This window comes from Gossypium arboreum, chromosome 11 (assembly GCF_025698485.1).
Source record: "Gossypium arboreum isolate Shixiya-1 chromosome 11, ASM2569848v2, whole genome shotgun sequence".
Classification (NCBI taxonomy): Eukaryota; Viridiplantae; Streptophyta; class Magnoliopsida; order Malvales; family Malvaceae; genus Gossypium; species Gossypium arboreum.
This window is the reverse complement of record NC_069080.1, coordinates 15,903,814-15,931,472: the sequence shown is the minus strand read 5'-3', so window position 1 is coordinate 15,931,472 and position 27,659 is coordinate 15,903,814. Positions and strand designations below refer to the sequence as shown.

General features: G+C 32.8%; 2 protein-coding genes across 4 annotated transcripts; both read left to right on the top strand.

The window, feature by feature from the left end:
- The first annotated feature begins 12,556 nt into the window (after positions 1-12,556).
- Positions 12,557-21,457, top strand: LOC108489204 (ABC transporter C family member 5). Of its 3 annotated transcripts, none has more exons than XM_017793557.2 (13): positions 12,557-12,892; positions 13,081-13,186; positions 13,508-15,772; positions 15,905-16,225; positions 16,314-16,400; positions 17,515-18,207; positions 18,343-18,507; positions 18,667-18,961; positions 19,373-19,587; positions 19,750-20,055; positions 20,283-20,346; positions 20,495-20,734; positions 20,830-21,457. In XM_017793557.2, exons 3-13 carry the CDS (start codon positions 13,640-13,642, stop codon positions 20,940-20,942), a joined length of 4,632 nt encoding a protein of 1,543 aa, XP_017649046.1. In that variant the 5' UTR covers positions 12,557-12,892; positions 13,081-13,186; positions 13,508-13,639; the 3' UTR covers positions 20,943-21,457. The 3 variants fall into 3 exon arrangements, with proteins under 3 accessions (XP_017649046.1, XP_017649044.1, XP_017649045.1); XM_017793555.2 differs by having other exon boundaries at positions 12,557-12,941; XM_017793556.2 differs by having other exon boundaries at positions 12,557-12,945.
- A 395-nt stretch (positions 21,458-21,852) lies between these two features.
- On the top strand, positions 21,853-26,453 carry LOC108489651 (NADH dehydrogenase [ubiquinone] 1 alpha subcomplex subunit 9, mitochondrial). The gene is made up of 12 exons (XM_017794332.2): positions 21,853-22,048; positions 22,203-22,302; positions 22,380-22,444; positions 22,591-22,676; positions 22,785-22,869; positions 22,958-23,028; positions 23,457-23,588; positions 24,787-24,902; positions 25,004-25,127; positions 25,201-25,269; positions 25,595-25,715; positions 25,851-26,453. The coding sequence occupies exons 1-12, from the start codon at positions 21,955-21,957 to the stop codon at positions 25,988-25,990; spliced, it is 1,203 nt and encodes a 400-aa protein (XP_017649821.1). The 5' UTR covers positions 21,853-21,954; the 3' UTR covers positions 25,991-26,453.
- The last annotated feature ends 1,206 nt before the right edge of the window (positions 26,454-27,659 follow it).

Sequence of the window (27,659 nt, the reverse complement as noted above, 5' to 3'; positions counted from 1 at the left end):
TTTTGCCTTTTTGTTTTTGAGGTATTTTTTACATTATTTTATGTATTTAATATCTCTTTTTTTTATTTAGCTTCATCACGATCATCAATTTGACATGTCAAATTTGATTCAACATCATTCTTATTATTCGTTTTCACATTCTCTCTCTTTCGTTTGAAGAAACCAATGGCAAGTTATCTCCACTCATTGAAGGGTTCTTTTGAGAATTCTTATTCAAATCTTTTCTTTATATTTATTTTTTCACTTTTGATGGTCTTAATTATTATAACTATCTCTTTGACAAGTATTATAGTTCCACCTACTACGTCCACGATTACATTTTTTGGATTTACTATGTATTGTTGCATTACTTCAAGCAATGGAATAGATCTAGTTAGACAAGCTTCATGATTTTCATTAATTGCTTGTTATTTTATTTAAACAAAGTAAATATTCAGAATATATCTCAAAACCATTTTCACGATATTACTACTGCAAGAGCATATTTGAAACACGAAAAGTTAAAATAAATTCTGTAACAAGTTCTCATTAGTAATATTCTTCTCACATTAATGTAATTGAGAACTTATCTTCCACGTTAATCTAATTGAGAACTTATCTTATTTACTACAGAGTTATACTCACTCTCAATTTTAAAGTCTTACAACTTCATATGCATCCTATCATAAAGAGATCTTGCAACTTCAGGTGTAAGGAATTATCATATTCTAAAGGTCATGTCTTTCAGAGTTAAACATTTGCATAGATAAAGCTCACATCTGAAATATAAAAATCTGACAATTTTTTTTCATAACCACCATCACAAACATGCATAAATTTCAATTCAAAATTTAAATGTTCATGTTTTTTGTCATGATTAGTTTTCGATTATACATTCTATGATAAAATAAATCATAATGAAATATACTTGAAGATTTTTAACATCATGGTCATCGTCTTGGCTAGTATTACAAGCACTATTACAAGTACTAAAATAACTTCAGTTTTAAAATAACATTTATAAATTAATAGTAAAAATTATTTATAAAACAATCAAAATTTTGCATATGATGGTTAAAAGTTAACGATACACATTGTACCAAATTTCAACACTAAATATATGTTACGAATCTTCTAATGCTATAATCAATTTTTCAAGAATAGCAAATTAGTAAGACTCAATTAGATCTTATTCAATTTCCATTTAATCAACAATAACGTGTTCATAACACTCTTATCACAATCTAAACCAAATTTCAAGCATATTTAATAACAATAATTTAGTCATCAAATCTTTAATCATCCCAATATGAATGAAATATTAAAATAAAAAAGTTTTTTTTTTTTTCATAAAGAAACATTGAATTTTTTTACCAAAAATCCAAAAAGAATGGAAAGGAAATATATGAAAAATTAAGGGTGAGTATTCGATTGAGTCGAGTTGAATCGAGTCAAAAAATTTCGAGTTAGTCGAGTTGACGAATCCTATTTTATCAACCGAACTCAATTTGAATTTTTTTTAATCGAATCGAGTCAAAAAATTTTGAGTTAAGTCGAGTTGAGTTAACGAATCATATTATTTATACCCAATGTTGCGTTTACATGGACCGATTATTTAACTAGTAGACAAAGCACAAGATTATTTAACTACATAAACAATATAGTGGTTTTCCATTTTAACTTAATGGGTAAATATTTATTAAAACAATACAGTTTTGCCTTTTAACTTAATGATTTTGACTTTTAACTTTTAAAAAAGTAAACATGTATCAAAATGGCGTAGTTTTGCTTTTTTTTTATTCGGATTTTCAGATAACTCGAATTGTTTAATTCATATTCAAATTAAACCGAAAAACTTATTTTTTTAGTTAAATTAATCCAAATAACTTAATTAACTCAAACAACTCGAACTATTTAATTCAAAATAGATAGCATATGTCTTATATTCTCTCCTATAAAAGAAATGCGGTAGTATACAAGCTCTTCTTTAGTTTTTAAGCTTTCGGTAGTTTTAGCACTTTGAAGTAGAGGTGTGCATGGGCCGGGCCCAATTAAAAATTTAGGCCCGTTTGCTAGGATCGAGCCTGACCCGGCCCGAAAAATGGGCCTGAATTTTTGCCCAAGCCCGACCCGAATAAAAATATTAAAATTCATGCCCGACCGCCAGCCCATATTAATTTTTATATTATTTTTATATAATTTTAAAATATATATAAACCATCAAAAATACTAAAACATCAAATAAATATTTCTTAACAAATTAAAATAAATTTTAAAAATATGTATACTTAAATAACACTAAAATATATGCAACTTAACAAACAAATGTTTCTAAAATAATAACAAAATTAACAAATGTCTTTAAAATAATAAAAAATTAACAATAAAATAAGTTTTATACAATATCCAAAAGATAACAACAAAATAGTAGCAATATAATAGTAAAATAGTAGCAAAATATGGAGAAAATAATAAGAAAATAATATTTAAAAAAAATTGTCATGTAGTGAATTCGGGCCGGGCCAAAATACCTTACCCGAGGCCCGACCCATTTTTTAAATGGGCCTTATTTTTTTGCCCAAGCCCATATTTCAAGCCTATATTTTTGCTCAAACCCTCCCATATTTCGAACGGGCCTTCGGGCCACACCTCTACTTTGAAGTGTCTCTAATCATATTAAATTGCCCTTGATTTTATTTTCTCAAAAAAAAAAATGGTAAGGATTCCTTTTCTTTTTTTTTTGTTGTCCATTACTTAGTATATTATACTTATTTTGACTTATTTTATACTTATTATATTATCCTTATTACTTATTCTATTATAAGTAAATCAAAAGAATTAAGGGTTTTGAAAAATTTGAAAAAATCAAAATTAAGAATAAAAATCTTTGACGAACGAGTCTCGAAGTTGTTATTATTTCGACACAAGAAAAAGAATTTTACACTCCCTTTTTGGAATTATCAATATAATGGAATGACTAGAGCCAAAAGCTTTTTCCATCTTTTTATGATTTTTATTTTTGATTCACGATTTATACTCAATAAATCATTCATTTTAATTACCACTTGTATTCAATATAGAAATAAATTAGATAAATTCAATCTATTATATAAATATTTATTAGAAATAAATAGATATTGTAAAAAGAAACTAGATTATATTAATAATACAAAGTACAAAATCAGTGTTTGATTTAACATAAACTTAAAAAAAGGAGTTAACCTTCATTTTTTTCACCTTCATTCATTATACGACGAGACAAGCATGTTTCTATCTCACACTAAACTGGCAAATTAACAAAAAGTAAATCGGGAATTTTTGGAAGTCACTTAAATTGATATTTTTGCATTAATACGATTGGTTTATGGTAAATATGGTATTGATAACCAATTCGGATGTGATATGTGACATGGTAAAAATTATATATTTGCAATTTTTTATGTATTTTAATTGTATATATTTTATATTTTTGTAAATTTATATTTTATATAATTTTCAAGAAAATAATAACCTAAAAACTAATATATTATAAAGAAATTAAAAATATATAAACTTATAAGAAAAACACGTCTAGAATGATTCTAAACAAATTAGTTGTCTAGATTCAAATGCAATTGAACAACCATTTGTTTAGGTTAATTCTTAATGTTAAAAATATACTTTTATTAATTTATCTATTTTAAGGACTTTTTATTTATGTTTACCACGTAGAATGTTGAGAGGATACTATATATTATCGTCAGATTGATTATCAATACCATATCAACACAAATTAATAATGTTAATATAGAACGAACCTAAATAACAAAATATAAATTTAAAATAATAAGTTAAATATATATTTCACTCTATTAAAAATTTAAGCACCTTTAAGAAGAAAAGCAAATAAGGAAAGGTTATTCTTTATTTAATAATTGATTACATGTGCAATATCATTCATTGAATCCTAAAAGCAATGTTTTCTAAATGACATTGAAGAAAACATGCATTTTGAGATTCGGTAAATAAAAGGGTACTTTTGAGGAAAAAAGTAATCTTATTTAAAAACTAAAGCAAAACTAAAGCAAAAGGATACCCTTTTATAAATAACTCGAATGGATTTTATCCCTGCTTGTGTTGAGTTCATTATTTAATTTTGATTAAATTATAGAGTAAAAATTTAAAATTATAATACACTTAAAATTATTGTATTCTTCAGATGCTTAGAATTTAATTTCTATACTTTTATTTTAGACATTTAATCTTTCCATTTATTAAATTTTACAAATCAGATCTATTTGTTAACACCATTAAAGTTTTATGATAAATTTGTTAGTACGGCATTTTGAAATAAATAAAAAAATCTCTTGGTACCCATGTAACAAAAAAAACATTATAATGGACTTGAATTTAATAAAAATTTTAATGGTGCTAACAATTCTTTAAAATTCACATAAGCATTTTAATTATAATAAAATATTTAGACTAACTAATTTTATTATAAAAGTTGAGGCACCAAATTATGTCAAAATTAAAGTATAGAGATTATAATTTAAATTTAAGTGAAATATAGGGATTAAAATTAAAATTTAACAATTCTTGTATAATCTTAAAAAAGTAAAGGGATTAGAAATAAAATTTAGCCATTATTTCTTCATGTCAAAAGAAAAAAATAAATTATCTCAAAATTAAAGTATAAAATTAAATTTCAAAACCCTTATTTTGTAAAGTAAAAAAGGACAAGTCTTTTATAAGAAAGCCTATTTTATAAAAGGTAAATTACACCAACAGTTACTCAACATTGGGGTAGCTGACAAAACAGTCACTCAGGTTTCAATTCAATCATTTAACTTTCGAAAAATAACAAAACAATCACCACTAACTATTTTCCGTTATAAGCGTAACAGAACTACTATTTTACGTTATAGGCTTAACCAAACTACCATTTTCCATCCCTCTCCTTCTTCCTCACCATCCATCCTCATACTCTGATTCTTTCCCTTTCCCCACCCACCTTTTTGCTAACCCTCTCCCTCTCCACAAAGATTCATTGCTAACCCACCATTTTCCGCAGTTCTTTCCAGATGATGATTTCCAGATTGCATGTGACCATTTTTTTGGCGATCTTAATTATCTGAATAACATGCCTAATGGGGGATTTAACTATGTAAAGTCTAATAATCGGTCAATAGCATTCTACAAATTCTGGTATGCTTCACATGAAACTTATCCTGGATACCACGATTAGGATGTTTTCAATAAGATTAAGTTTGATCCTTTAATCTCAAATATTGAATTAAAGATTAGATTTTTGGATACTGCTTATTTTGGTGGTCTTTGCAAACCTAGTAAATATTTGAATTTAGTATGCACAATGCATGCAAATTGCTATTATGGTATGGATAGCAAGCTTCATGATCTCAAAATTATATTTCAAGGTTAGAGAGCTTTCATGTCATTGCCACTAGATCTGAAGAATGAATCTATTATCTCTTGGAGTATAACAACCCGATAGTCACGGGTGTCGAAAAGTGTATTTTTGGGACTCTATTTTTGTAAATCAGACTCGTAAATATTTATTAAAAATATTTAAAAAGTTAGTTGTATAGTTAATTAGGCTTTGGTTAAGTAAATTTGCATGAATTAAGAATAATTAGGTAAAAGGACTAAAGTACATAAAGGGTGAAAGTTGAATTATAGATTAAAGAAAAATTAAAGGTACTAAAGAAGCAATTATTCCATTGTCATAAAATGAGGCGGCAGTAAAATATATATTATAATATTATAATATTAAATCTTAATTATTAAGTATATATATTATATTATAATAATAAAATAAGTAATAAAAAGAAATAAAGATAGAAACGAAATAGAAAGAAGAAAGAAAGAAAAAAAAAAAGGGAAAGAAAGAAAGGTTAGGGGTTTCAAAGTTTCCAAGTTCAATTGCTAACGTTGTACCGAAATCCTTGACTAAAAAGGGAAAAGATAAAGTCGACGAGGAATATCTCGGAATTTCTGGTTGTATCTTTATAATCCGAACTTAGTTATTAATTGTTGTATTTTTTATTTAATGCATATGGTTAGTGTTGAGGTGAGTATTTGACACTTTGTCATTGAATTGAATTTAAGTTGATTGAATGGATTGAATTGGTATATATTTATATTGAATATATTGAATATTTGAATTGAAATAAATATTAGTTGTATTTGAAAAGTGAATTGGAACCCTATTAACTGTATCGGGCTGAGTTGGATATAGATGGCATGCCATAGGATTGGAAGAGTTCAAGGATTTCTTCGACTTCGAGTCGATGAGACACTAGGTGTCAATTTATTACTTCAGATTTATTCGATGAGGCACTAAATGCCAATTTACTTTGGTTTAACCGATGGGACACTGGGTGTCAATTTACTACTTCGAAGGGTGCCAAACTGGTGTGTTTTGGTTGGATCCGTGTATCCGTCTGAGTCTGAGTCGTGTTAATATTGGTAATTAAATAAAAAAGTATTATGATTGATATGTTATGTGAATTGAAAATGAAATAGTGAATAGAAATATGCAAATGAAATACATGAATTATGTATTCATGAATTGGATATGAAATGAGTAATGTTATTGTTAAATGATATATGGATCAAATAGTGAAAAGCTATTATATAGCAACTGATGAAAATTGAGTAGAGTATAAAATGATGTATTCATGATTTGAGTATTGAATGGTTAATGCTATTGTATAAATAAATGTGGTTTTAAATATGTAATTGTGCTTAACATTTAATTGTGTATGTTATATTGTTTTGTTTTTAAATATTCAGATTATAGAAATGCCACTAAGTTTTACTTAGCGTACAATTTTGTTTTCCATGCGCAGGTTAGGTACTTAATTTTGATCTCCGATTCAGCATCCAACAACGGACGTAGTGATGTTTATCCTTTTGTGTCGGCATGTGCCTAGGTGTCTAACTATTAGATATTTTGTGAATTAATTGTAACGAGATTATAAGTTTAATATTGATTGGTTATAAACATATAAATATGTGTTTATGTTAAAGTTATACTATGGCATGTTTAATTGGTGTTTAAGTATTCATAAACTAGGCAAATGGATTGAATTAGGTGTGTTTATAATTTGGATTTGAATGATGTTTTGATGATATGAATTAATGATATAATTGTGGTACCAATGATGGTACATTGGTTAAGCACCTAGGATGATTGTTTTGACATGTTTTGAATGTGTTTGATTGTAATTTGAAATAGTTAAAAGCATAATTTTTTAGTTGCTTAGTGTGCAAGCTTGCAGGGAATGCAAACTTGTTGTTTAAGGTACATTTTGAGTGACTGGGCCATGTGAGACACATGGCTAGCACCCAAGCGTGAGATGCTATTTCGAAGGGGCACATGGTCTAGCACACGGGCGTGTAACTGGGCCATGTGAGACACATGGCTAGCACACAAGTGTGAGAGGCTATTTCGAATGGGCACATGGTCTAGTACACGGGCGTGTGGTTCAGCCATGTGACCTAAGTCAGAGAGTTACACAGGTATAGACACGGGCTAGAACACAGCCGTGTATCCCTATTTCGAATGCCCACAAGGTCTAAGATACGGGCGTGTCTCTTGGCCGTGTGAACCCTGCAGCTTTGAAAATTTTTATTATTTTTTGAAAAATTCTATAAGTTTCCGAATGAGTCCTGATTTGTTTCGAACATGTATTTTGGACCTCAAGAGCTCGAATAAAGGACAATATTTATGAGTTAATTTTTTTTACCTGAATTTAATATGATAAGAAATGTTTGAAATTTATGCCTGTTTGATCGGTAAGCTTTGGTAATGCTCTGAAACCCTATTTCGGCGATGGATGTGGGTTAAGGGTGTTACATGGAGGGTTCCTCAGAACTACAAGTACTATTGTTGTCTATATCTAGGCACCTTTTTTTCTATCATCCTATGCATTGTAAGTTTATATAATTTGGAATATTTTCCTCAAAATGGTTTCCTTGCTTTTTAATTATGTTACAGTCTCCATTCATTACGCCATTTTGATTCACCATCTCCAGAGGATTAAGCAAATGGATGGTGGATGAGAGGGAAAGAATCAGAATAAGAGGAGGGATGGTAGGGAAGAAGGGAAGAGGGAGAGAAAACCAGAGTAGGAAAAGGGATGGTGGGGAAAAGGGAGAGGGATGGGAGGGGGATGGAAAATGGTATTTTGGTTAAGTCAATAACGGAACTGTAACGAAAAATAGTAGCTCCGTTACATCTGTAACGAAAAATGGTTAGTGGTGATTGCTTTGTTATTTTTCGAAAGTTAAGTGACTAAATTAAAACGTGAGTGACTATTTTGTCAACTCCTCAAAGTTGAGTGACTGTTGGTGTAATTTAACCTTTTATATACAGCAGTATAAATAATCTACCATCACTAAACTTGTTATAAATCATAAACCCAAATTAAGAAGAGAGATGCATTTAAATTTACGACTTTCAAGATATTATTATTATTGTTATTGTTAGAGATAATGACAAAATGCTATTGGTATTTTAACAAAATTTTCAATGTGATGTTTGTAGTTTTAATTTGTTATTTTTTATTGATTTTTGGTTTATTTTTGTAATTTTTATTTTCCAAATTATGGGATTTTAAGTTTAAATTTAATTTTAAAAAATCTTAAGTATAAAAAATCAAGTTATATTTTAATTTAAAAAAAAAGATTTTTGAACTAATTACGAGATATCTCTAAACTCTAATCAAAAGTAAAAAAAGGTGTCACATGGTGGTCCTTGATTGGGCCATGTGTCAAATGATGTCAGTATTTAACACAATTAGAGGGAAGTATCAGATTGATAAACGAAAGCTAAAAAATTTAATGAGTTAGTGTCACCTATCAATCGATTTTCATATCAATTAGACAATTACAAAAGAAACCCATTATTTATAATATAACCAACACTTTTAGTTGAGCAATTACAAAAGAAATCTTCATTTATAAAATAACCAGTATTATTATAATGGATTTTTTATCTTTTTAAATTATATAAAATTTTAAAAATACATTTGATGGGATTCAATTGTAGAACACTATGATTTTAACATTTCAATTAAAAATTTTCAATTATTCTTTATTTTAAATTTTAAAATATATTTGTTAAACAAATTTTTGCACCCACGTTTTGTGGTGTCAAGTAGAGGTGATCATGGGCGGGCGGGCAGGTTCGGGCAGGCCCAAATAAAATTTTAGGCCCAGATACTAGGCCGGGCCCGCGCCTGGCCCAAATATGGGTCTAAAATTTTGCCCAAGCTCGCCCGAAATAAAATTACTAAGCCCGAGCCCGCCCGCCCATATTAATTTTTTTCTTATTTCATTAAATAAAAAATTTTAAAAATATAATAAATCAAATATATTTAAAAACATAAAATAAATATTAAAACAAATAAAAATAATACTAAAACAATTCTTAAAACAATACACAAATTAACAATATAATAAAAATAGTTATATTAAAATTTAAAATAATTAAAAATAAAATAAAAAATATATTAATATATAATTGGGCCGGGCAGGCCAGGCCAAAAAACTCTTACCCGGGCCTGCCCATTTTTAAACGGCCTCGTTTTTTGCCCAAGCCCATTTTTCAGCCTATATTTTTACCCAAACCTCCCATTTTTCAAAGGGCCTTGGTAGGGCCAGCCATTGACCATGATCACTCTAGTGTCAAGTAATCTAATTATTATTGTTGATGATTTTTATTTTATTTTCTTACTTATGCTAGACCACATGTAAATGTATGTGATATTTTCTCTCAAATTTTTAGCCAATAGAAATTTACTAAATTACTTACAAACAACCACAACTAGAAGTGAAATTTATAACTTATAAAGAAAGGGCAAATTTATCTATTAGTAACTATACTACAGTATGTTATAAATTTAATTCTTATATTTTAATTTAAATTTTCTTTTAAAAGTAAGCTGGTAATTTTATTTCATTTGAGGAAAGATAAACTAAACAAATACACAGCTTGACACGTCTACCGAAAACGGTAAAGTAACCTGACAGAAGCCAGAAGCCATTAAAACAAAACAAAAAATTAAAAGCATTTCTCAAGACTAAAACAAAATTAAAAGAAAATAATCACTTTAATCGATCAAGAAAAGAGAATCATTACTGCCCCGAGGAGAGAATCAAAGTTCAAGAATCAGTAATATCTCTGATACCAAAGCCAAGTATTACTAATCAAGTGAATCCACCCATCGTCGATCTAGTGCTGCAGCGTTTTCGATAGCCACCAGGGCTTCCTCCATCCAGTACATGGAACAAGAATATGACTAGCCTAAACCGGTGAGCACATGTGCGATGTTGTTAAAGCGGCACGGTACAAATCGAAAAGTTAAGTTGTTCATTTTTTTTAATTCTTGTACTATTTGAATTTTGAAATTCCAGTCATGATTCAAATAACAATTATTAATTTATTAAAATCATGATTTTTCTAAAATCTTATGTGACAAACATATTATACTATATGTAATGCGACGTTAACTTTTTGCTTTCAAATAAATTCAAAAAATCACATCATTTTAATTAATGAACTTAATGATTATTTAATTGAAATTTCAAAATTTTAAAAAATATAAGGACTAAAAATTATTAAATTAGAGAACATTGACTAAAATCACAACTTAAACATAACACGAGATGAATAATAAAATTTAACTTAATAAATTTAACTGCTAAATTCAAAATTAAAATTTTAAATATCATGTAAAAAAAATCCACAACAAGCAAAAAGTAAAATAAATTAGCAAATTTGCTTTGAGCAGAATTTTGTTTTTCAAAGAAGGACGGAGCGGCGAAGGATAGGCATGCGGACCCCAAACATCATCTTTCATTTTCTCGTTTCACATTACAAAGGGTGGTCGGTCCGTTTGACATTGTCTATCTAGCTTTATATACACAAAAATTTATCATTTTTCATTTAAATATTTTATTTTATTTTATCAAAAATATATTTAAATTACTATTTTTTATTCAAATTATCGTAAGGGTTCTCTCATTTAAAGATACAACCTTCAATTAATTAGAACTTGCCATGTGGTAGTTGTATAAGCACAATCATACCATTATTTATAGTAAATAACTTCAAAAAATTAAAATATATAAAAATCTAAATTTTGTAATTTTTAATAATATATAATGTAAAATAAAATAAATATTATAAGATGTGATATAAAATATTAAAAAATAAAAATACTTATAACTTAAAGAAATAATATATTAAACCCTATTAATTTGGATAATATATTTTATAAAAAACCTATTATATATTAAACCCTTTTGTGGACTAACCTAAAAATATAGTAAACAATTAAAAATATTTTGACGGGTTCAAAAGTTTCATTGCATTTATACAATTATAACCATATAGTAAAACAAATCTTTTGACGTATTTTAGTTTTTAAAGTTCAATGTTTTTCTTATTTTCCTAAAATAAACTTCCGCTTTATAATTTGGAAAAACGAATGTCAATATCTTTTATGCATTATAATTATTAAAAGTAAAAAAAAAAAAAAAAAAAAAAAGGCAAAAACCATTTTGTAATAAATGCTATGCAACTACAGTGACCAAAGCCAAAAGTCGTCTGTCCCCAGTCAAAAATTTCATATCTCGATCCAGGAAAAAGACCGGTATCGTGTGTACGAACCGTTTGGTTTAGTGTATGGGGACATCGTGTTTGACTCTTATGGGTACTCATCAAGTTCGGTTTGATTTAACGGTTCATTTTTAGTATTTTGTCTTTTGCTTTCTTATTATTAATTAATTATCGCTAATTATGATGGCAAAGTGTTTAGTTTTGCCTATAAAATTAGACAAAAAGGGAAACCGGATTCAGGTAAATCAGTTGCTTTAACTAAAAATAACATAGTTTTCACTATCAAATGCTGTCTTACTCGCACTCTATTATTTTATTCTTAATCAATTATATTATTGTAAATTTATTAGTAGTAAATGATTTTCAAACATACCTGAATCATGAACAAGTTCGTTCTATTTTCTCTTTTTCATTCCTCTATGGCCTTGCAGACATGCACTACTTTTTTTTTTCTCAAGAAACAAACAGTGTTTATTTTCCCATAAATTTAATTATTTTTTCTTAGACATTTCTAGACCTGCATTATTATTTTTGCCAAGAAACAAACAGGGTCTATTTTCATCAATTTCAATTATTTTTTATTTATAGTCTTAGAGTCTTCCGTACCCATAGCTAATCTCTATTAAAATAAAATTATATTTTAGTCATTTAACTCATTAGTGTGCTATCATTGTTTTTACTTTTATCTTTGGAATTCAGCACAATGAAGATGACTCAAAAAGGGGGCGGCCATGACTTTACAGTTTGATCCCATTACTGGCCTTTTCTTCCCTTCTACTTTTTGCAACAAAATTAATAAAATAAACTATACGAAAGATTAAATTAATTTCATGATAAATTTATAATTTTACTTTTAAATATAATTATCGATTTTTTACGTAACACCAAATTGAACATGAAAACAATGATGAAACAAATGAAACGAATAAATAATATATATTTACTCTTATAAAAATGATAAGCTTTAGAATAAATTCATGGTATCAAAGTTGAGAGTCTATGAAATCCACCTCACATGGCACCACCTCAACAACTGTAAAGTGAAAACAAACAAAAACCCATTTTATTTTTTTCCTTTCATTTCCTCAGAACATTGAAACAAATGCACACTGCAAAATTCCATAATCTACTAATGTTTCCTTGTAAAGGCGGTCTGGGTGTGTCGGGGATCCTTATCATGGTTCTCATTATCAACCTATTGAAGATTTAAGTTTAACACCCAAATATTAATTTCAGCATTTTCTTTACAAAAATAAAAAAATCAGAGGCAAGCAAGACACTACAGTATTTCCCCCCGCTCTCTGTCTCTCTCTCTATATATATTTATATATATGTATGTATGTAATTTTATAGCTTTCTTCTTGTTCTTGTTTCATTTCTCTAGATTATACACATTAATACGCTGACAGGCTTTAGCGTATTCAGCATCTAGTCTAAAGATCATTCATTTGGATTTTGGATTGCTGATGTAGGAGTGTGTGCTCCCTCTTTCTGTATATATATATCATAAAAGAAGAAGAGAGCTTTTTGAAGAAAGCCAGCTACCATCCTCTGGTTGATCAGAGGATAAAGAACCTGGTCAGTTTTTTTTTTTTTGAAATTTTCTAGAATACAATTATGTTTCTAATATGGGTTTCATTCAAAGTTTCATCTGATTTCTTATATCTTTTATTTGTCTCCTTCTGTTAACTGAAGATGACATGTTATAGATACAAGAAAGAGAAACAGAGGAGAGTCGAAAAAAAAAAACAATCTTCATGTTTCTGTTCTATCTGTTTCCTGCCTTTGTTTTGCGTGTTGATAAAATCTATTTGTTTTTATGTGCAATGTGTCTTTAGATTCTATATCCAAATAACCTTTTTTTTGTTGTTGTTTGCCTTCACTTTTTCATTGCCTCAGATGGTGAGATGCCCTTCATCACTCGATTTGATCTCTCTTCTTACTTAATTCATCGACATCAACGACAAAGCCACCGACTCAGCTTGTTTCTCAGGACTATATCCTTCACCAAAAAGCTCACCTTTGCCAATAATGGGCTTCTTCACTCTATTACTCAATAGCATTACAGTTTCTTCTTCCTCTTCATCGTCACCTGCTGGAGAACCACCACATTTCTCCCTTCTGAGAGCAATTCATGGGTTGCCTGTTTTGGAACTATCCTCCATTTGCATAAATTTGACACTTTTCCTGGTTTTTCTTTTAATAATATCTGCAAAGCAGATATCTGTTTGTGCTGGTCAAATTCGATTGCATAAGGACGATTCGGTTGCAAATACTAGCCCAATTAGGAGAAGCATTACTGTTGATGGAGATGTTCAGGATGTTATAGTTGGTACTGGGTTTAAATTGTCTGTATCATGTTGTTTCTATGTGCTTCTTGTGCAAGTTGTGGTGCTAGGATTTGATGGTTTTGGTTTGATAAGAGAGGCTGTTGATGGGAAAGTTTTGGATTGGTCTGCTGTTGCCTTGCCTGCTACTCAAGTTTTAGCCTGGTTTGTATTGAGTTTTTCAGCTCTGCATTGTAAGTTTAAGGTGTCTGAGAGATTCCCGTTGTTGCTGAGGGTATGGTGGTCTATTTCTTTTGTGATTTGCTTGTGTACCTTGTATGTTGATGGCAAATCTTTCTTAGCAGATGATTCAAAATACTTTTCTTCTCATGTAGCGGCCAATTTTGCTGTAACTCCAGCTCTTGCATTTCTTTGCTTTGTTGCGATTAGAGGCGTGACCGGTATACAAGTTTGTAGAAACTCTGACCTTCAGGAGCCATTGCTTCTTGAAGAAGAAGAGGCAGGGTGTCTTAAAGTTACTCCTTATAGTGATGCCGGACTCTTTAGCTTGGCCACGCTTTCTTGGCTAAATGCACTTCTTTCACTCGGTGCAAAAAGACCGCTTGAACTTAAGGACATTCCTCTTCTTGCACCGAAAGATCGAGCCAAGAGTAATTATAAGGTTTTGAATTCTAATTGGGAAAAATTGAAGGCTGAAAACCAATCAAAGCAACCGTCTTTGGCTTGGGCGATTTTGAAATCATTCTGGAAGGAAGCAGCTTGTAATGCTGTATTTGCTCTCTTGAACACTCTTGTTTCCTATGTTGGTCCATACATGATCACTTACTTTGTTGATTATTTGGGAGGGCGGGAGTCTTTCCCTCACGAAGGTTATGTGCTTGCTGGAATCTTTTTTGTATCCAAGCTTGTGGAGACATTGACAACCAGACAGTGGTATCTCGGGGTGGACATTTTGGGTATGCATGTCAGATCAGCTCTAACAGCAATGGTGTATCGCAAGGGGCTGAAACTTTCAAGCTTAGCTAAACAAAGCCATACCAGTGGTGAAATTGTTAATTATATGGCGGTTGATGTTCAAAGAGTGGGAGACTATTCTTGGTATCTCCATGACATTTGGATGCTTCCGCTGCAAATAATTCTTGCTCTTGCAATCTTATATAAAAATGTTGGAATTGCTTCCGTTGCCACATTGATTGCAACCATCATATCTATCGTTGTAACTGTTCCTTTGGCAAAAGTCCAAGAAGATTATCAAGACAAGTTAATGTCTGCCAAGGATGAAAGAATGAGGAAGACTTCGGAGTGTCTAAGGAACATGAGGATTCTGAAGTTACAAGCTTGGGAGGATAAGTACCGAGTGAGATTGGAGGAGATGCGGGGAGTAGAATTCAAGTGGTTACGGAAAGCACTCTATTCTCAGGCCTTTGTTACATTCATTTTTTGGAGCTCCCCCATATTTGTTGCAGCTGTGACATTTGCAACATCAATATTGTTGGGAGGTCAACTCACCGCTGGCAGTGTTCTTTCTGCACTGGCCACTTTCAGAATCCTTCAAGAACCACTTAGGAATTTCCCAGACCTGGTGTCTATGATGGCGCAGACAAAGGTTTCTCTTGATCGAATTTCCGGATTCCTGCGGGAGGAAGAACTGCAGGAAGATGCCACCATTGTTCTGCCCCGAGGAATGTCAAAAGTGGCTATAGAGATTAAGGATGGGGAGTTTTGCTGGGATCCCTCTTCTTCAAGGCCTACCTTATCTGGAATACAAATGAAAGTAGAAAGGGGGATGCGCGTGGCAGTTTGTGGCATGGTCGGCTCCGGGAAATCAAGCTTTCTCTCTTGCATCCTTGGGGAGATTCCTAAGATCTCTGGTGAAGTAAGTCTAGATCATTGAACTTTTAAACTATTTTCCACCTCAAGTTCTTTTCTTTGTTAGTTTTATTAGTTTTTTCCCCATTAATGGAAAGGCTTTTTGAATTGTTATTCTTGTACTTTGATGTTTAAACAGGTTCGGGTGTGCGGTACTGCTGCCTATGTCTCTCAGTCGGCTTGGATACAGTCTGGAAATATTGAAGAGAACGTTCTTTTTGGTAGTCCAATGGATAAAGCAAAATACAAGAATGTTATCAATGCTTGTTCCCTGAAGAAGGATTTTGAACTCTTTTCACATGGAGATCAAACCATAATTGGAGACAGGGGCATAAATCTGAGTGGTGGACAGAAACAACGCGTGCAGCTTGCAAGGGCTCTTTATCAAGATGCTGATATTTATTTACTTGATGACCCCTTCAGTGCTGTTGATGCACACACTAGCTCAGAACTATTCAAGGTTTGATACAGTCAATATGCTGCATGTTTTGCTTTTCATTTCAATAGAAGTTGGCTGAACAATTGTTTTTTTTTTTTTTGAAATGCAGGAATACATAATGACAGCACTGGCAAATAAGACTGTCGTTTTCGTGACCCATCAAGTTGAATTTCTGCCCACTGCAGATTTGATACTGGTATGAAATAGTTTCAAAATTTTTTCCCTGCTAGCAGTCCACTATGCAATGATGCTTGTACTTTTTTTTTTCTATTTCTGATGGTATGAATGCATGGCACACACTAAAATTCATGCCCTATGACATCATTTACTTATATTTCTACTATGATCTGAAGACAAATTTTTAGCTGAACATTTAGTTGGTAGAATTATTGAGGTGTTATTTTTTGTTGTTGGGAACTGGCTTTTATGCCTAAAATATCTTTAACTTTGACTGCAAAACTTATGTCTTAAATGGTGTACATCATGGACTTGTTATGTTTTAGGTAGTAGTTTCCTTATGCTACTATTTGTGATTTATTTCTTGAAGATTCTTCTTGAGCGAATTGGGGGCATATTTAAGTATTGTTATTTTTTTGGCAGACGGGAATATAGTCTTTTTAGTTGTATTAATGGCTTTACACCTGTATTGCCTTTTCTTTTCAGTAAGAAAAGATATTATTTTTCTGAACTAATCCTTGTTCAAGGCAATGTGCCCTCTCTTTATCTAATATCATGTCCAGTATCGGTGGTTGTTGAACGTGATTGATTAATCTAAAGTGGGTGGGATGGATTAAAATGATCTAATTAATGAATTAGATAGTGATGACATGCTACAAGTGACACCGTAGGAGATAGTACACTGTCCACAATACTATGACCAAGTCAATAATGATGGAATGTCGGACAACATGATGCAACTTACTGGATGATGATGGGCTAGCTATATAGTGAAGTATGAGTTTTAATTTTGGCATCTGAACAGTAAAAATGGTAGCAGGGTCTAAATATTAGCATGCGAGACTAATTGTTCCTTTACAGGGAGATCAAATGTAAAGCTGGTGGAGATGAGGTGTTGTTTGAAGGGAAAGTTCATTGCTTTTTCAACTTTTTTAATATAATAATGACTTATCTTCGATTAATTATGCAATACAAGTGCCCGGTGTCATATTTTTCGGGATCCAATATAAGAATTGTTATATATATATATATATCTACACATATTTTTGCTATAGGTGGTGATATGATGAGACCGGTTTTTCATAGGTTTTGCTGAATATTTTGTTCTCCAATGAAATCGATCATATCTGCAGGTTCTTAAGGAAGGCCGTATCATACAAGCAGGAAAATATGATGAACTTCTACAGGCAGGCACTGATTTCAAAACTCTGGTCTCAGCTCACCATGAAGCAATTGAAGCCATGGATATTCCAACTCATTCGTCAGAAGAATCGGATGAAAATTTGCTTCTTGATGGGCAAGCTATATTAAATAAAAAAGGTGATTTGGCTGGAAATAATATCGACAGTTTGGCCAAGGAAGTGCAAGATGGTGCATCAGCATCAGACACGAAAACAATCAAAGAGAAAAAGAAAGCAAAGCGGAGGAAAAAGCAGCTTGTTCAAGAAGAGGAAAGGGTAAAAGGAAGAGTCAGCATGAAGGTGTACTTGTCATATATGGCAGCTGCATATAAAGGCCTTTTGATACCACTCATTGTTCTTGCACAAACATTATTCCAGTTCCTTCAAATTGCAAGTAATTGGTGGATGGCATGGGCAAACCCCCAGACTGATGGAGACCAAGCTAAAGTCGGTCCTATGGTCCTCCTGGTTGTTTATATGGCCCTTGCTTTTGGTAGCTCTTGGTTTATATTTATGAGGGCTGTTCTGGTAGCCACATTTGGTCTAGCAGCTGCACAAAAATTGTTTCTCAGTATGCTTAGAAGTGTGTTTCGAGCTCCAATGTCTTTCTTCGATTCAACTCCAGCTGGGCGGATCTTGAATCGTGTAAGTATTTATATATATAAATATATATTTCCACTTGACAAATGCTTAAAGTTGCTAAGTCTTCTTTTTGGCTCTATTTGGAATCCACTTTATTTTATTCAGGTTATATGATGACTATCATTTGTAAACTCGCAGGTGTCTATTGATCAAAGTGTTGTGGATCTCGATATTCCTTTTAGACTTGGTGGGTTTGCTTCAACGACAATACAGCTTCTTGGAATTGTTGGTGTGATGACAAAAGTTACTTGGCAAGTTCTGCTTCTTGTTGTTCCAATGGCTATAGCTTGCTTGTGGATGCAGGTAGCTATTTTGCCTCAAATTTCTGTTGTTGAGTTCCATTGACTCAGACACAGAGAAGGCACATTAGTAGTAGTTTGTTTCTTTAAGTTAATTCCGTTTTATACAGTCTTGCGAATGCATGTTTCTTCTGATGAGTTGCTCATTTATTGCTGGTTGCAGAAATACTACATGGCGTCTTCGAGAGAACTGGTCCGCATTGTTAGCATCCAGAAATCTCCAGTTATTCATCTGTTTGGTGAATCAATTTCCGGAGCAGCCACAATAAGAGGTTTTGGGCAAGAGAAAAGGTTCATGAAGAGAAACCTTTATCTTCTTGATTGTTTCGCCCGTCCATTCTTTTGCAGTCTTGCAGCTATCGAGTGGCTCTGCCTACGGATGGAATTACTTTCAACCTTTGTATTTGCTTTTTGCATGATTTTGCTCGTGAGTTTTCCACATGGAAGTATTGATCCAAGTAAGTAAATATTTTGCTTTATTATTTGATTTATCTGCTTGTTTGTAAGGCATTCGAGTGTCAAGAGTGACGTGTACTGTAAAATTTGAAGTAAACTGATTTGTCACTTGCAAAGGCAAGCAAATAGTCGGTGAACTATAAATTTGAAATTTCTTCATTTCACCTTGTTAAAATCTTGTTCTGCAGTCCAAGTCCTACACTTTGACCCTGCCCTTGGCTCTCTTGTCATCTTTACAAAGGCAAAGGGATAGTGTTACTATGAATTATCCTTTAGAAATGACAATGTTTTCGATGAGAACCTTTAGAATTCCCGGGAACTTTTTAGTTCCATCATTATATATTCCTTTTCCTAATATGTTGATTGTTTGAGTTCTTAGTCGTGATAATATGCTGATTGCTTCTTCTAAACAGGTATGGCAGGCCTTGCTGTGACATATGGCCTTAACTTAAACGCAAGGTTATCACGGTGGATACTTAGCTTTTGCAAGCTCGAGAATAAAATTATTTCCATCGAGAGGATTTATCAGTACAGCCAAATTCCAAGTGAAGCTCCTCCTGTTATTGAAAATTCCCGCCCGCCGTCCTCATGGCCCGAATGTGGAACAATTGAGTTGCTTGATTTAAAGGTATGTAGCTGATTTTCACCACACCATGCACTACCATTTTTTTTCTTTCAACACCGGAAGCTTATATATACCGTACTGTTTCTACATTGAGATAATTTTCCTTTATCTATTACTGGACCACATTCTGACATTTCCTTTTGTTGTAATATTGCTTTTTTGAAGGTTCGCTATGGGGAAAATCTTCCTGTAGTGCTTCACGGAGTAACATGTGCATTTCCTGGTGGCAAAAAGATCGGAATTGTTGGGCGTACTGGAAGTGGTAAATCTACGTTGATCCAAGCATTATTCCGATTGATTGAGCCAGCTGGTGGGAGAATCATTATAGACAACATTGATATTTCAACAATTGGGCTCCATGACCTACGTAGCCGCCTTAGTATCATACCCCAAGATCCTACATTATTTGAAGGAACTATTAGAGGCAATCTTGATCCTCTCGAAGAGCATTCGGATCATGAAATTTGGGAGGTATAACTTTCACTTGTTGCATACGGCATACCCAGCTCTCTCCCTCAAGTAACCAGCATACTTAGCTGTTAATCTTCCTCATTAAACAAATGCCACTTTGTTACCTGGTTTACGTTCCTTTTAATTTTCTTGTTTCATTTTTCTCCCACTAAAAAAAATTAGCATGCTACGTTGAGTCTTGAAACTTTTTGTTGCATGACGTGCATGGAGCTTTTCTTTGTCTGCAGGCTCTCGATAAGTCTCAGCTTGGAGATATTGTTCGTGAGAAAGAGCAAAGGCTTGATACACCAGGTTTGCACCGTCCCACTCAGGCATCATTAATGCATCATTGAGCTGAAAAAGAGAGAGAAATCAAAAGATGCATAGAGAAAGAAGAGGTAAAAAAAGCCCCTTGAAGTTGCATGTGGTTGATGTCATTTTTTCCATTGATGTGATGCAGTTTTGGAAAACGGAGATAACTGGAGCGTGGGGCAGCGGCAACTTGTTTCCCTAGGCCGGGCTTTGCTCAAACAGGCAAGAATACTCGTGCTCGATGAAGCTACAGCATCAGTTGATACTGCCACTGACAATCTCATACAGAAGATCATCCGAACAGAGTTCATGAACTGCACAGTTTGCACTATTGCACATCGTATTCCGACTGTAATTGACAGTGATCTTGTTTTGGTACTAAGTGATGGTACGTAAAGCTACGTCTTTAATATTCCATCTTAAAGTTTGAGATGCTTCAGTATTGTATTCATTGAAAATCTTGAATTGGAAAATTATCTGCAGGTCGAGTTGCAGAGTTTGATACCCCGGCACGTCTCTTAGAGGATAAATCATCAATGTTCCTAAAGTTGGTAACCGAGTATTCCTCAAGATCAAGTGGCATACCAGATTTTTAAAACAGATTGTGAGCCAATTTCTTCTACCAGTCAGGCATCGGGAGCTGAGGGACTATCTAAGAGTGAACCAGCTGCCGCTGCTGCTTCTTTCTCGCAGCACCCGGTTAAGTCAAATGACAAATGGCAAGGGCAGATACGCGCACCAAACCATTTTATAACCAAAGCATCAAGTAATTTCAACTTCAAGGTAATTTCCAAGTAGATTCATCCCCCAAAAACGGATTCAGAAAATTCATGCACGGCTAGCATCCTGACATACACCTCGTAACAGAAAATACAGTCGATGTAATAATACTCGGGAAGAACGCGGTTCATATTTGTTCAAGATGTGCAATAAAATAGTGGTTAGAAAAATGTTATCATGTAGTTAGGACAAGTTGAAGATTTAAACTAGTTAGATCCCTCTCTTTTCTACTGGCAAAAAGTTCAATTGTAAACCCAAAAAACATAAATTTTGTTTCATCTCTTTAATGGCAGCTTTTTTTTAATAGGCATTGATGCCATGTTGCCATAAATTTTGCTTCAAGCTTATCTCATTGCCGCTGCACATTCTCTGCCTCAAAACTACAGCAGACAAATTATATGTTTTGTTTATCCAATTGAGCAACGTCGTCGCCAATAAACGGTCGAAAACGATGAAAGCTGTGATTATGATACAATAATAGAGAAAAAAGTTGCAATGAGAAATTTTTATTACTTAAGTTTGTCAAAGATGAAAAGTCTCAAATGAAACATTTAAAATTTTATTTATAATCCTTAAAAGAAAGTTGTTAAAAATGATTATAATGAAAAAGCCAAAATAAATATATTATCAATACATGTTTCGACTCGCAACTCCCATGGCCTAATGAGTTGATGGGTAAAGCCCAACATATCCAGTTGGCTCAAAAAGATTAGCCCAAAGCTCAAATCAAAATCCAAATCATCTATCCTTTGAACTCAAACAACAACACTAACCACGTCCCTTCTCTCTCTCTCTCTCTCGCGCGCGGAGAAGCTAAGCTGAGAAAAGATGCAGGCGATTACGAGGCGATTAGGGCACCAATCTCTGAGGCCAACTGCTTCAATCTCTTCTATCAAGTCTATTTGCGCTCTCTCCGATCACTGTAACATTTCCATTCCCTCTTTTTATTTTCTCCAATTTATCTTTTCTTCTTCTTTTTAATGGTGTTTAATATTTGCAACAAATTGATGGTTTTTTTTTTCTTTTTCCTCTTATCGAAATGTTATAAATCATTTACTATCGATTTTCCTTTTCAGACTATGGAGGTGATCATCCGCGATACGGATCTACACTGGCTTCCCACAAGGGCATGGGCCACCTCGTTCGCAAGGGCACCGGTGGCCGATCTTCCGTCAGGTCCTTTTTTGGGATTTGAACTTTTTTCTTTAAAAGTTTTCTCTTTGAATGTCAAATGATTTTCCCTTCCCCTGCAGTGGCATTATTGCTACTGTTTTCGGCGCTACTGGATTCCTTGGTCGTTATCTTGTGCAACAACTGGGTATTTAAACTTAATCTCGTAGTTATTATTGTACATTGTTTTGCCTTAATGTGTACATTACGGAGAGCTTGCTGTTGTTGTTGTTGTTGTTGTTGTTGTTGTTTTAAGGTTTATTTGTGTATACTGATTTTTTCTTTTTATTTTAGCTAAAATGGGATCTCAGGTGTTAGTTCCCTTCAGAGGTTCCGAGGATAACCCTCGTCATCTCAAGTTGATGGGAGATTTAGGACAGGTTGCATACCTTATGGAATTGCGTTTTTTTCCCCTTCTTTCTTTAAATTCATATTGAAGTGCTTATTGTGTTTTTATTTGGTTTTAATTTGATATTTCTCTTTATCAGATAGTGCCAATGAAATACGATCCGAGGGATGAAAATTCAATCAAGGCTGTGATGGCAAAGGCTAATGTTGTTATCAATCTCATTGGTACACAATGCCTTTCTTCTGATAATAACAATGAAGTAAATTTAAATGTTGGATTTGTTCGTTTGATCAGTCTTGCTAATATTGGCAGGAAGAGAGTATGAGACAAGAAACTTTAGCTTTGAGGAAGTGAACCATTTCATGGCAGAACAACTGGCAGTGGTATGTTGGAACTTTCATTCACTTTGAAATTGGCACCCTTGATCTCTTGATGATGTTATTAGAATGAATTTAGATCAATTCTTGTGTATGGGCTAAATGTTATTCCAGTCCCTGTTTTGGACAAAGGTGTGGGGTTTGGCGTAGAAGAAAATGAATTATTTAGAACTTTTCAGGAAAGGAGAGTTGGGTATGCTTGCTATTTTAGACTCTATCATATGGGTCTTTAAATTTGAATGTAAATAGCAAGTTGTTTAACTGCATTTCCTTTTTCTCATTTGTCTGATATTTATGACAAAGTTAAGAAACAGTGTATAGTTTGTGACTTATGTTACATCATCTTCTGCTATCAACCATGTTTACTTTTAACTAAGTTTAATTTTGTAGAGTTTTTAGTTCTTAATGTATTAGTTTTTCCTTCTTGATTTCAGATTGCCAAAGAACATGGTGGTATCATGAGATTTATTCAAGTTTCTTGCTTAGGGTCTTCTCTGACATCTCCATCAAGATTTCTAAGAGCTAAGGCTGCTGGAGAAGAAGCTGTTTTGAAAGAACTTCCTGAGGTAGTTAATCTTTAGTTTCTACAAAGTCAGATGGCAATGATTATTAGCAATTTATTATAATATAAACAAAGCGAGCCTGTGTATTAATAATATGAAACAGTATTATCTAATATAATATACACTTTATGCTGTGCAAAAAGGAGCAGAAAGAAAATTAGGTTGGAAGGAGATATGAAAATGGTTTGTTTTATTTATCTTTAAGTGCATGGATAGCCATCCTAGGATCTTGGACCAAAAAAATTTGGGTGCTTTTTTTAAAATGAGAGAGTTAATTTTGACACAGTTTTATAGGATTGTTTAAGTCTCTCTGTTGTTGTCATGGTTGCTGTTGGTTTTGTCTCTTCTGTGGCTTCTCTAATTTTGTTATTCACTACTGTATTCCTAAGTAACATGTTTTTCTAAATGCTTTGGACTCTATTGTGGTGTTTGTTAGGTGCATCCATTTGTTGTTTATTTTAACGACAATATCATGTTTTATTTATCTGGACTTGTTTATTGCTTGTGCATTTAAGAATTGAGATCAATTTCGTGTTTCAAACATCAATGTCAGATTGAAGGTGAAAATATGAAGTTGATTACTGGACTCTTCCTTTAGATTACAACTATGATTTCCTACATCTTTGTTTATTTTGCAAGCTGATTCTACATTGTTGTAATCTTATGATTTACTTCCCTATCATCTCAAGCAAAAGGAAATTTCAAGTTCATTTGTTTGCTATAAGCTTTATTTTGAGTAGATTGTTATTTTTCACTTCTATTAATGCTTATACTAAACTTTTGATACTTCTTAGCTGATAGCGTTTTAGGAAATTTCTCAAAGAAGTGACCTGGAAAACGCAGTGCATTTATTATTGCAATAGAAGGGTCAAAGTTGAACTTCACATTATGCAAACTTAGTTTTGGACTTGGTATGAACATTTGATTTCTACTCTTAAGAAATCATTTGAATAATGCATAACTCAGGTAGTGCAATCATATCAAGAACATGAATGGCGCAGAACCTAAGTGCATAATAAAATCACAAGCACCTCTTTCCTGAATAAGCTTGAGGGAAGTTAAGTGAGAGTAGTAAAAGGGCAAACTGGGTTGAAAAGGTTTGATTAGCTTGTTAAAGTTGGTCTTCCGTAGGCATCCACTTTTTCTTTTTGTTATATATGGTTTCAACATCAACAGTTTTATCATATTATTTCTTGTGCAGGCTACTGTCATGAAACCTGCTGTAATGATTGGTACTGAGGATCGTATTATGAATCGATGGGCACATTTTGCAAAGAAATATAGTTTTCTCCCACTCATTGGTGGTGGATCTACCAAGTAATTTTGGATTATAACCTGAACCTTTTAATTGAAATCTATTAGGTCCTTTTCTTCCTGGAAGCTTTGTGCATCTTTTTCTGACAGTTGTTTCATTACAGAATCCAGCCAGTATATGTTGTTGATGTTGCTTCTGCAATAGTTGCGGCCTTGAAAGATGATGGAAGCAGCATGGGAAACGTTTATGAATTGGGTGGACCAGAGATCTATACCGTGCATGAACTGGTAATTACTGCCCCTCTTGTTCATTTATCAAATCAATGCTTCTAGGTGTAACTGATCATAAAATGCCCTGCAGGCTGAGCTTATGTATGAGACGATCCGTGAATGGCCACGCTATGTAAACGTACCTTTACCGGTTGCAAAGGTAAAATTCTAACCTTTGTATTTGGACAAGTGCCACAAGCAATTCTTTAGCTGTTTTAAGGCAGCTTTTTATTCTGACTAATTTGTTAGTATTGTCTTTATGCATATATTATGGTAAAAGTTAGTTATACTGGCAGTCAAGATTTCTTTAAAATTTCAATGGGAGGCATGTTGTGCCCTTCATGACTTATTCATGGCTCTCATTTATGTTTAAGTGATTATTGTGCTTCTAGTACTCATGTTTGTTCTTAATTGTCTCATTGTCATTGCTCATTGTCGTTTGCTATTGAGTTATAATTTAACAGCTCATCATTCGATGGTTTCAGGCAATTGCCATGCCTAGAGAGGTATTACTCAAGAAAGTGCCATTCCCACTACCAAATCCCGACATCTTCAATCTGGATCAGATACATGCATTTGCAACCGATACTGTTGTCTCAGAAAATGGTCAGTTGAAATAATTTCAGACTGTAATATGTTAATGTCATTTTGTCATAATTTCAATAGCATTTCCAGTAAGTTTTCCTTTTTACAAGATGTATTCATCTCATTTCCTCTTTTATTTTGTGGTGGGTTTTGCAGCGTTAACTTTTATGGATTTGGGTATTGTGCCCCATAAGTTGAAGGGTTACCCAGTCGAGTATCTTATTCAATACCGTAAGGGCGGTCCACAATTTGGTTCTACAGTCAGTGAAAAAGTTAACCCAGATTCTTATCCTTAATTTTTTTTGGATCTCATTTCCCGATGTGTTTTCCTTTTTACCTTTTTCTTGGTCCTAAAAACGCCTCCGATGTTGAAAAGCCTATTCCGGTATGTGATGCCATCAATTTCTTAAAGACAAGAATGACCAAAAGAGTGCATAGTTGTAGTTTCCCTTTTCCAAAAACGAAGAATGTGAGTTTGCTGAGTAGCAAAGATTTAATAAAAGTTGAGATACTTGGTTAATCACTATGTAAAACATCTGCAACTCTTGGGACTTAACTAGTTAGTGGCATCATAGGTTAATTTTTTTACAGAAGGGGGGCTTTTTTGCGTTGGCTGAAACTAGGAATGAATAATAAGGGGAAGCACCCTTCAGTTATTTCATGTGATTATATATTTGTGAGAAAATATTTAATCTCATTTGTAATTTTTCTTGTTTTTAAAGATCATCCTTTGGGAGGTTATCTCCTGTTAAAAAGAAACCATTTTATTTGTTTCTTTCTCATTGGAGGTATGAAATGGTTCAAGCTAAATGATTGGTTTGCCCACAATTCACTTCATGTGGTGAAAAATTTATATCTGTTTATATCAATTGTGTAACAAAATTAAAAACAAAGCTATGGATAACAATCAAACAGTGTCGAGTAGTACCCCAGAAATCAGTTTTAGGATCTTGGAATCAATGCTGGGGCAAGAACCTAACTAGAATTTGATCTTTCTCATTTTGACTTGTACATTAAAAAGAAACTATTATTTGATTGGAACCAAGAAATCTGATCCATGGGAATTATTAGTTGTTAAATTATTTATGCATCAAGTTACAGTGTGGCGTTGATATAACATGTACTGAACCATCCATACCGGCGCTGTTTCTCATTTATTTCATGTTTTGTAGAACACATGCGGTCCATTCACCACCACAGATGTGAGTGACAATACAGACGTCGACACATGAATGGTGTTTTAATATTAAACAACACCCCACCCCCCTCTCAAAAAAAAAAAAAAAAGAAAGAAAGGAAGTGTGTGTGGTGATGAAAGAAACAAACCCCACCCACCTCGAGTCAGTTTAGTGCAATGGCAAAGGGGATACTATCTCCCTAACTACCAAACACAACCTTCCCTATCTCCGTCTTCCTTATGTTACATCAACGTTGTTCAACTGCAAGCTTAGCTATACCAGACAAGGATATTTTTTTAATTACTTTTTTAATTTTAATCGTGAGAGACACTTTCACATGTATTCCCTAAACTTCATATCACCCCTCTCTACCATTTTATTAATAAGTTTTGGGAATGGTCCCCCATTCAAACTTAGACTTCTATCTATACATGTTTATTGGTGACAATTTCTCAAAACTTTACCATTTGTTATAAAAAAATATAGAAATAATTTAAATTTATAAATATTTAAAGAAGAAACCAATATAATGTGTCGTTATCAACTATAATTAGACCATCCCCTTATACAGTACTAGATTATTAATTAATTGAAGACCATAATATAGTGTATATTATATATATAGGAGGTGAGAGCCGGCCAGACCGGTTTGATTCTTTTAAAGGTTCATGCCGCTGAAATGGATGCAGGGGAATGCGGGCTAATCTTAGTGTAAGCTGACTACTTTTTTTTATAAAAAGCCATTTGACTTTGCTACTTTGCATTTGAGTTTTAATTTATGGACCTA

Excerpts from the sequence above, each read along its gene's own strand:
- LOC108489204 (XM_017793557.2), top strand. The coding sequence starts at position 13,640 with ATGGGCTTCTTCACTCTATTACTCAATAGCATTACAGTTTCTTCTTCC. Across the intron at positions 15,773-15,904 it reads TTCCTAAGATCTCTGGTGAA|GTTCGGGTGTGCGGTACTGC; the intron begins GTAAGTCTAGAT and ends ATGTTTAAACAG. Across the intron at positions 20,056-20,282 it reads CGGATCATGAAATTTGGGAG|GCTCTCGATAAGTCTCAGCT; the intron begins GTATAACTTTCA and ends CTTTGTCTGCAG.
- LOC108489651 (XM_017794332.2), top strand. The coding sequence starts at position 21,955 with ATGCAGGCGATTACGAGGCGATTAGGGCACCAATCTCTGAGGCCAACT. Across the intron at positions 23,589-24,786 it reads TTTTGAAAGAACTTCCTGAG|GCTACTGTCATGAAACCTGC; the intron begins GTAGTTAATCTT and ends TTTCTTGTGCAG. Across the intron at positions 25,128-25,200 it reads TCTATACCGTGCATGAACTG|GCTGAGCTTATGTATGAGAC; the intron begins GTAATTACTGCC and ends AATGCCCTGCAG.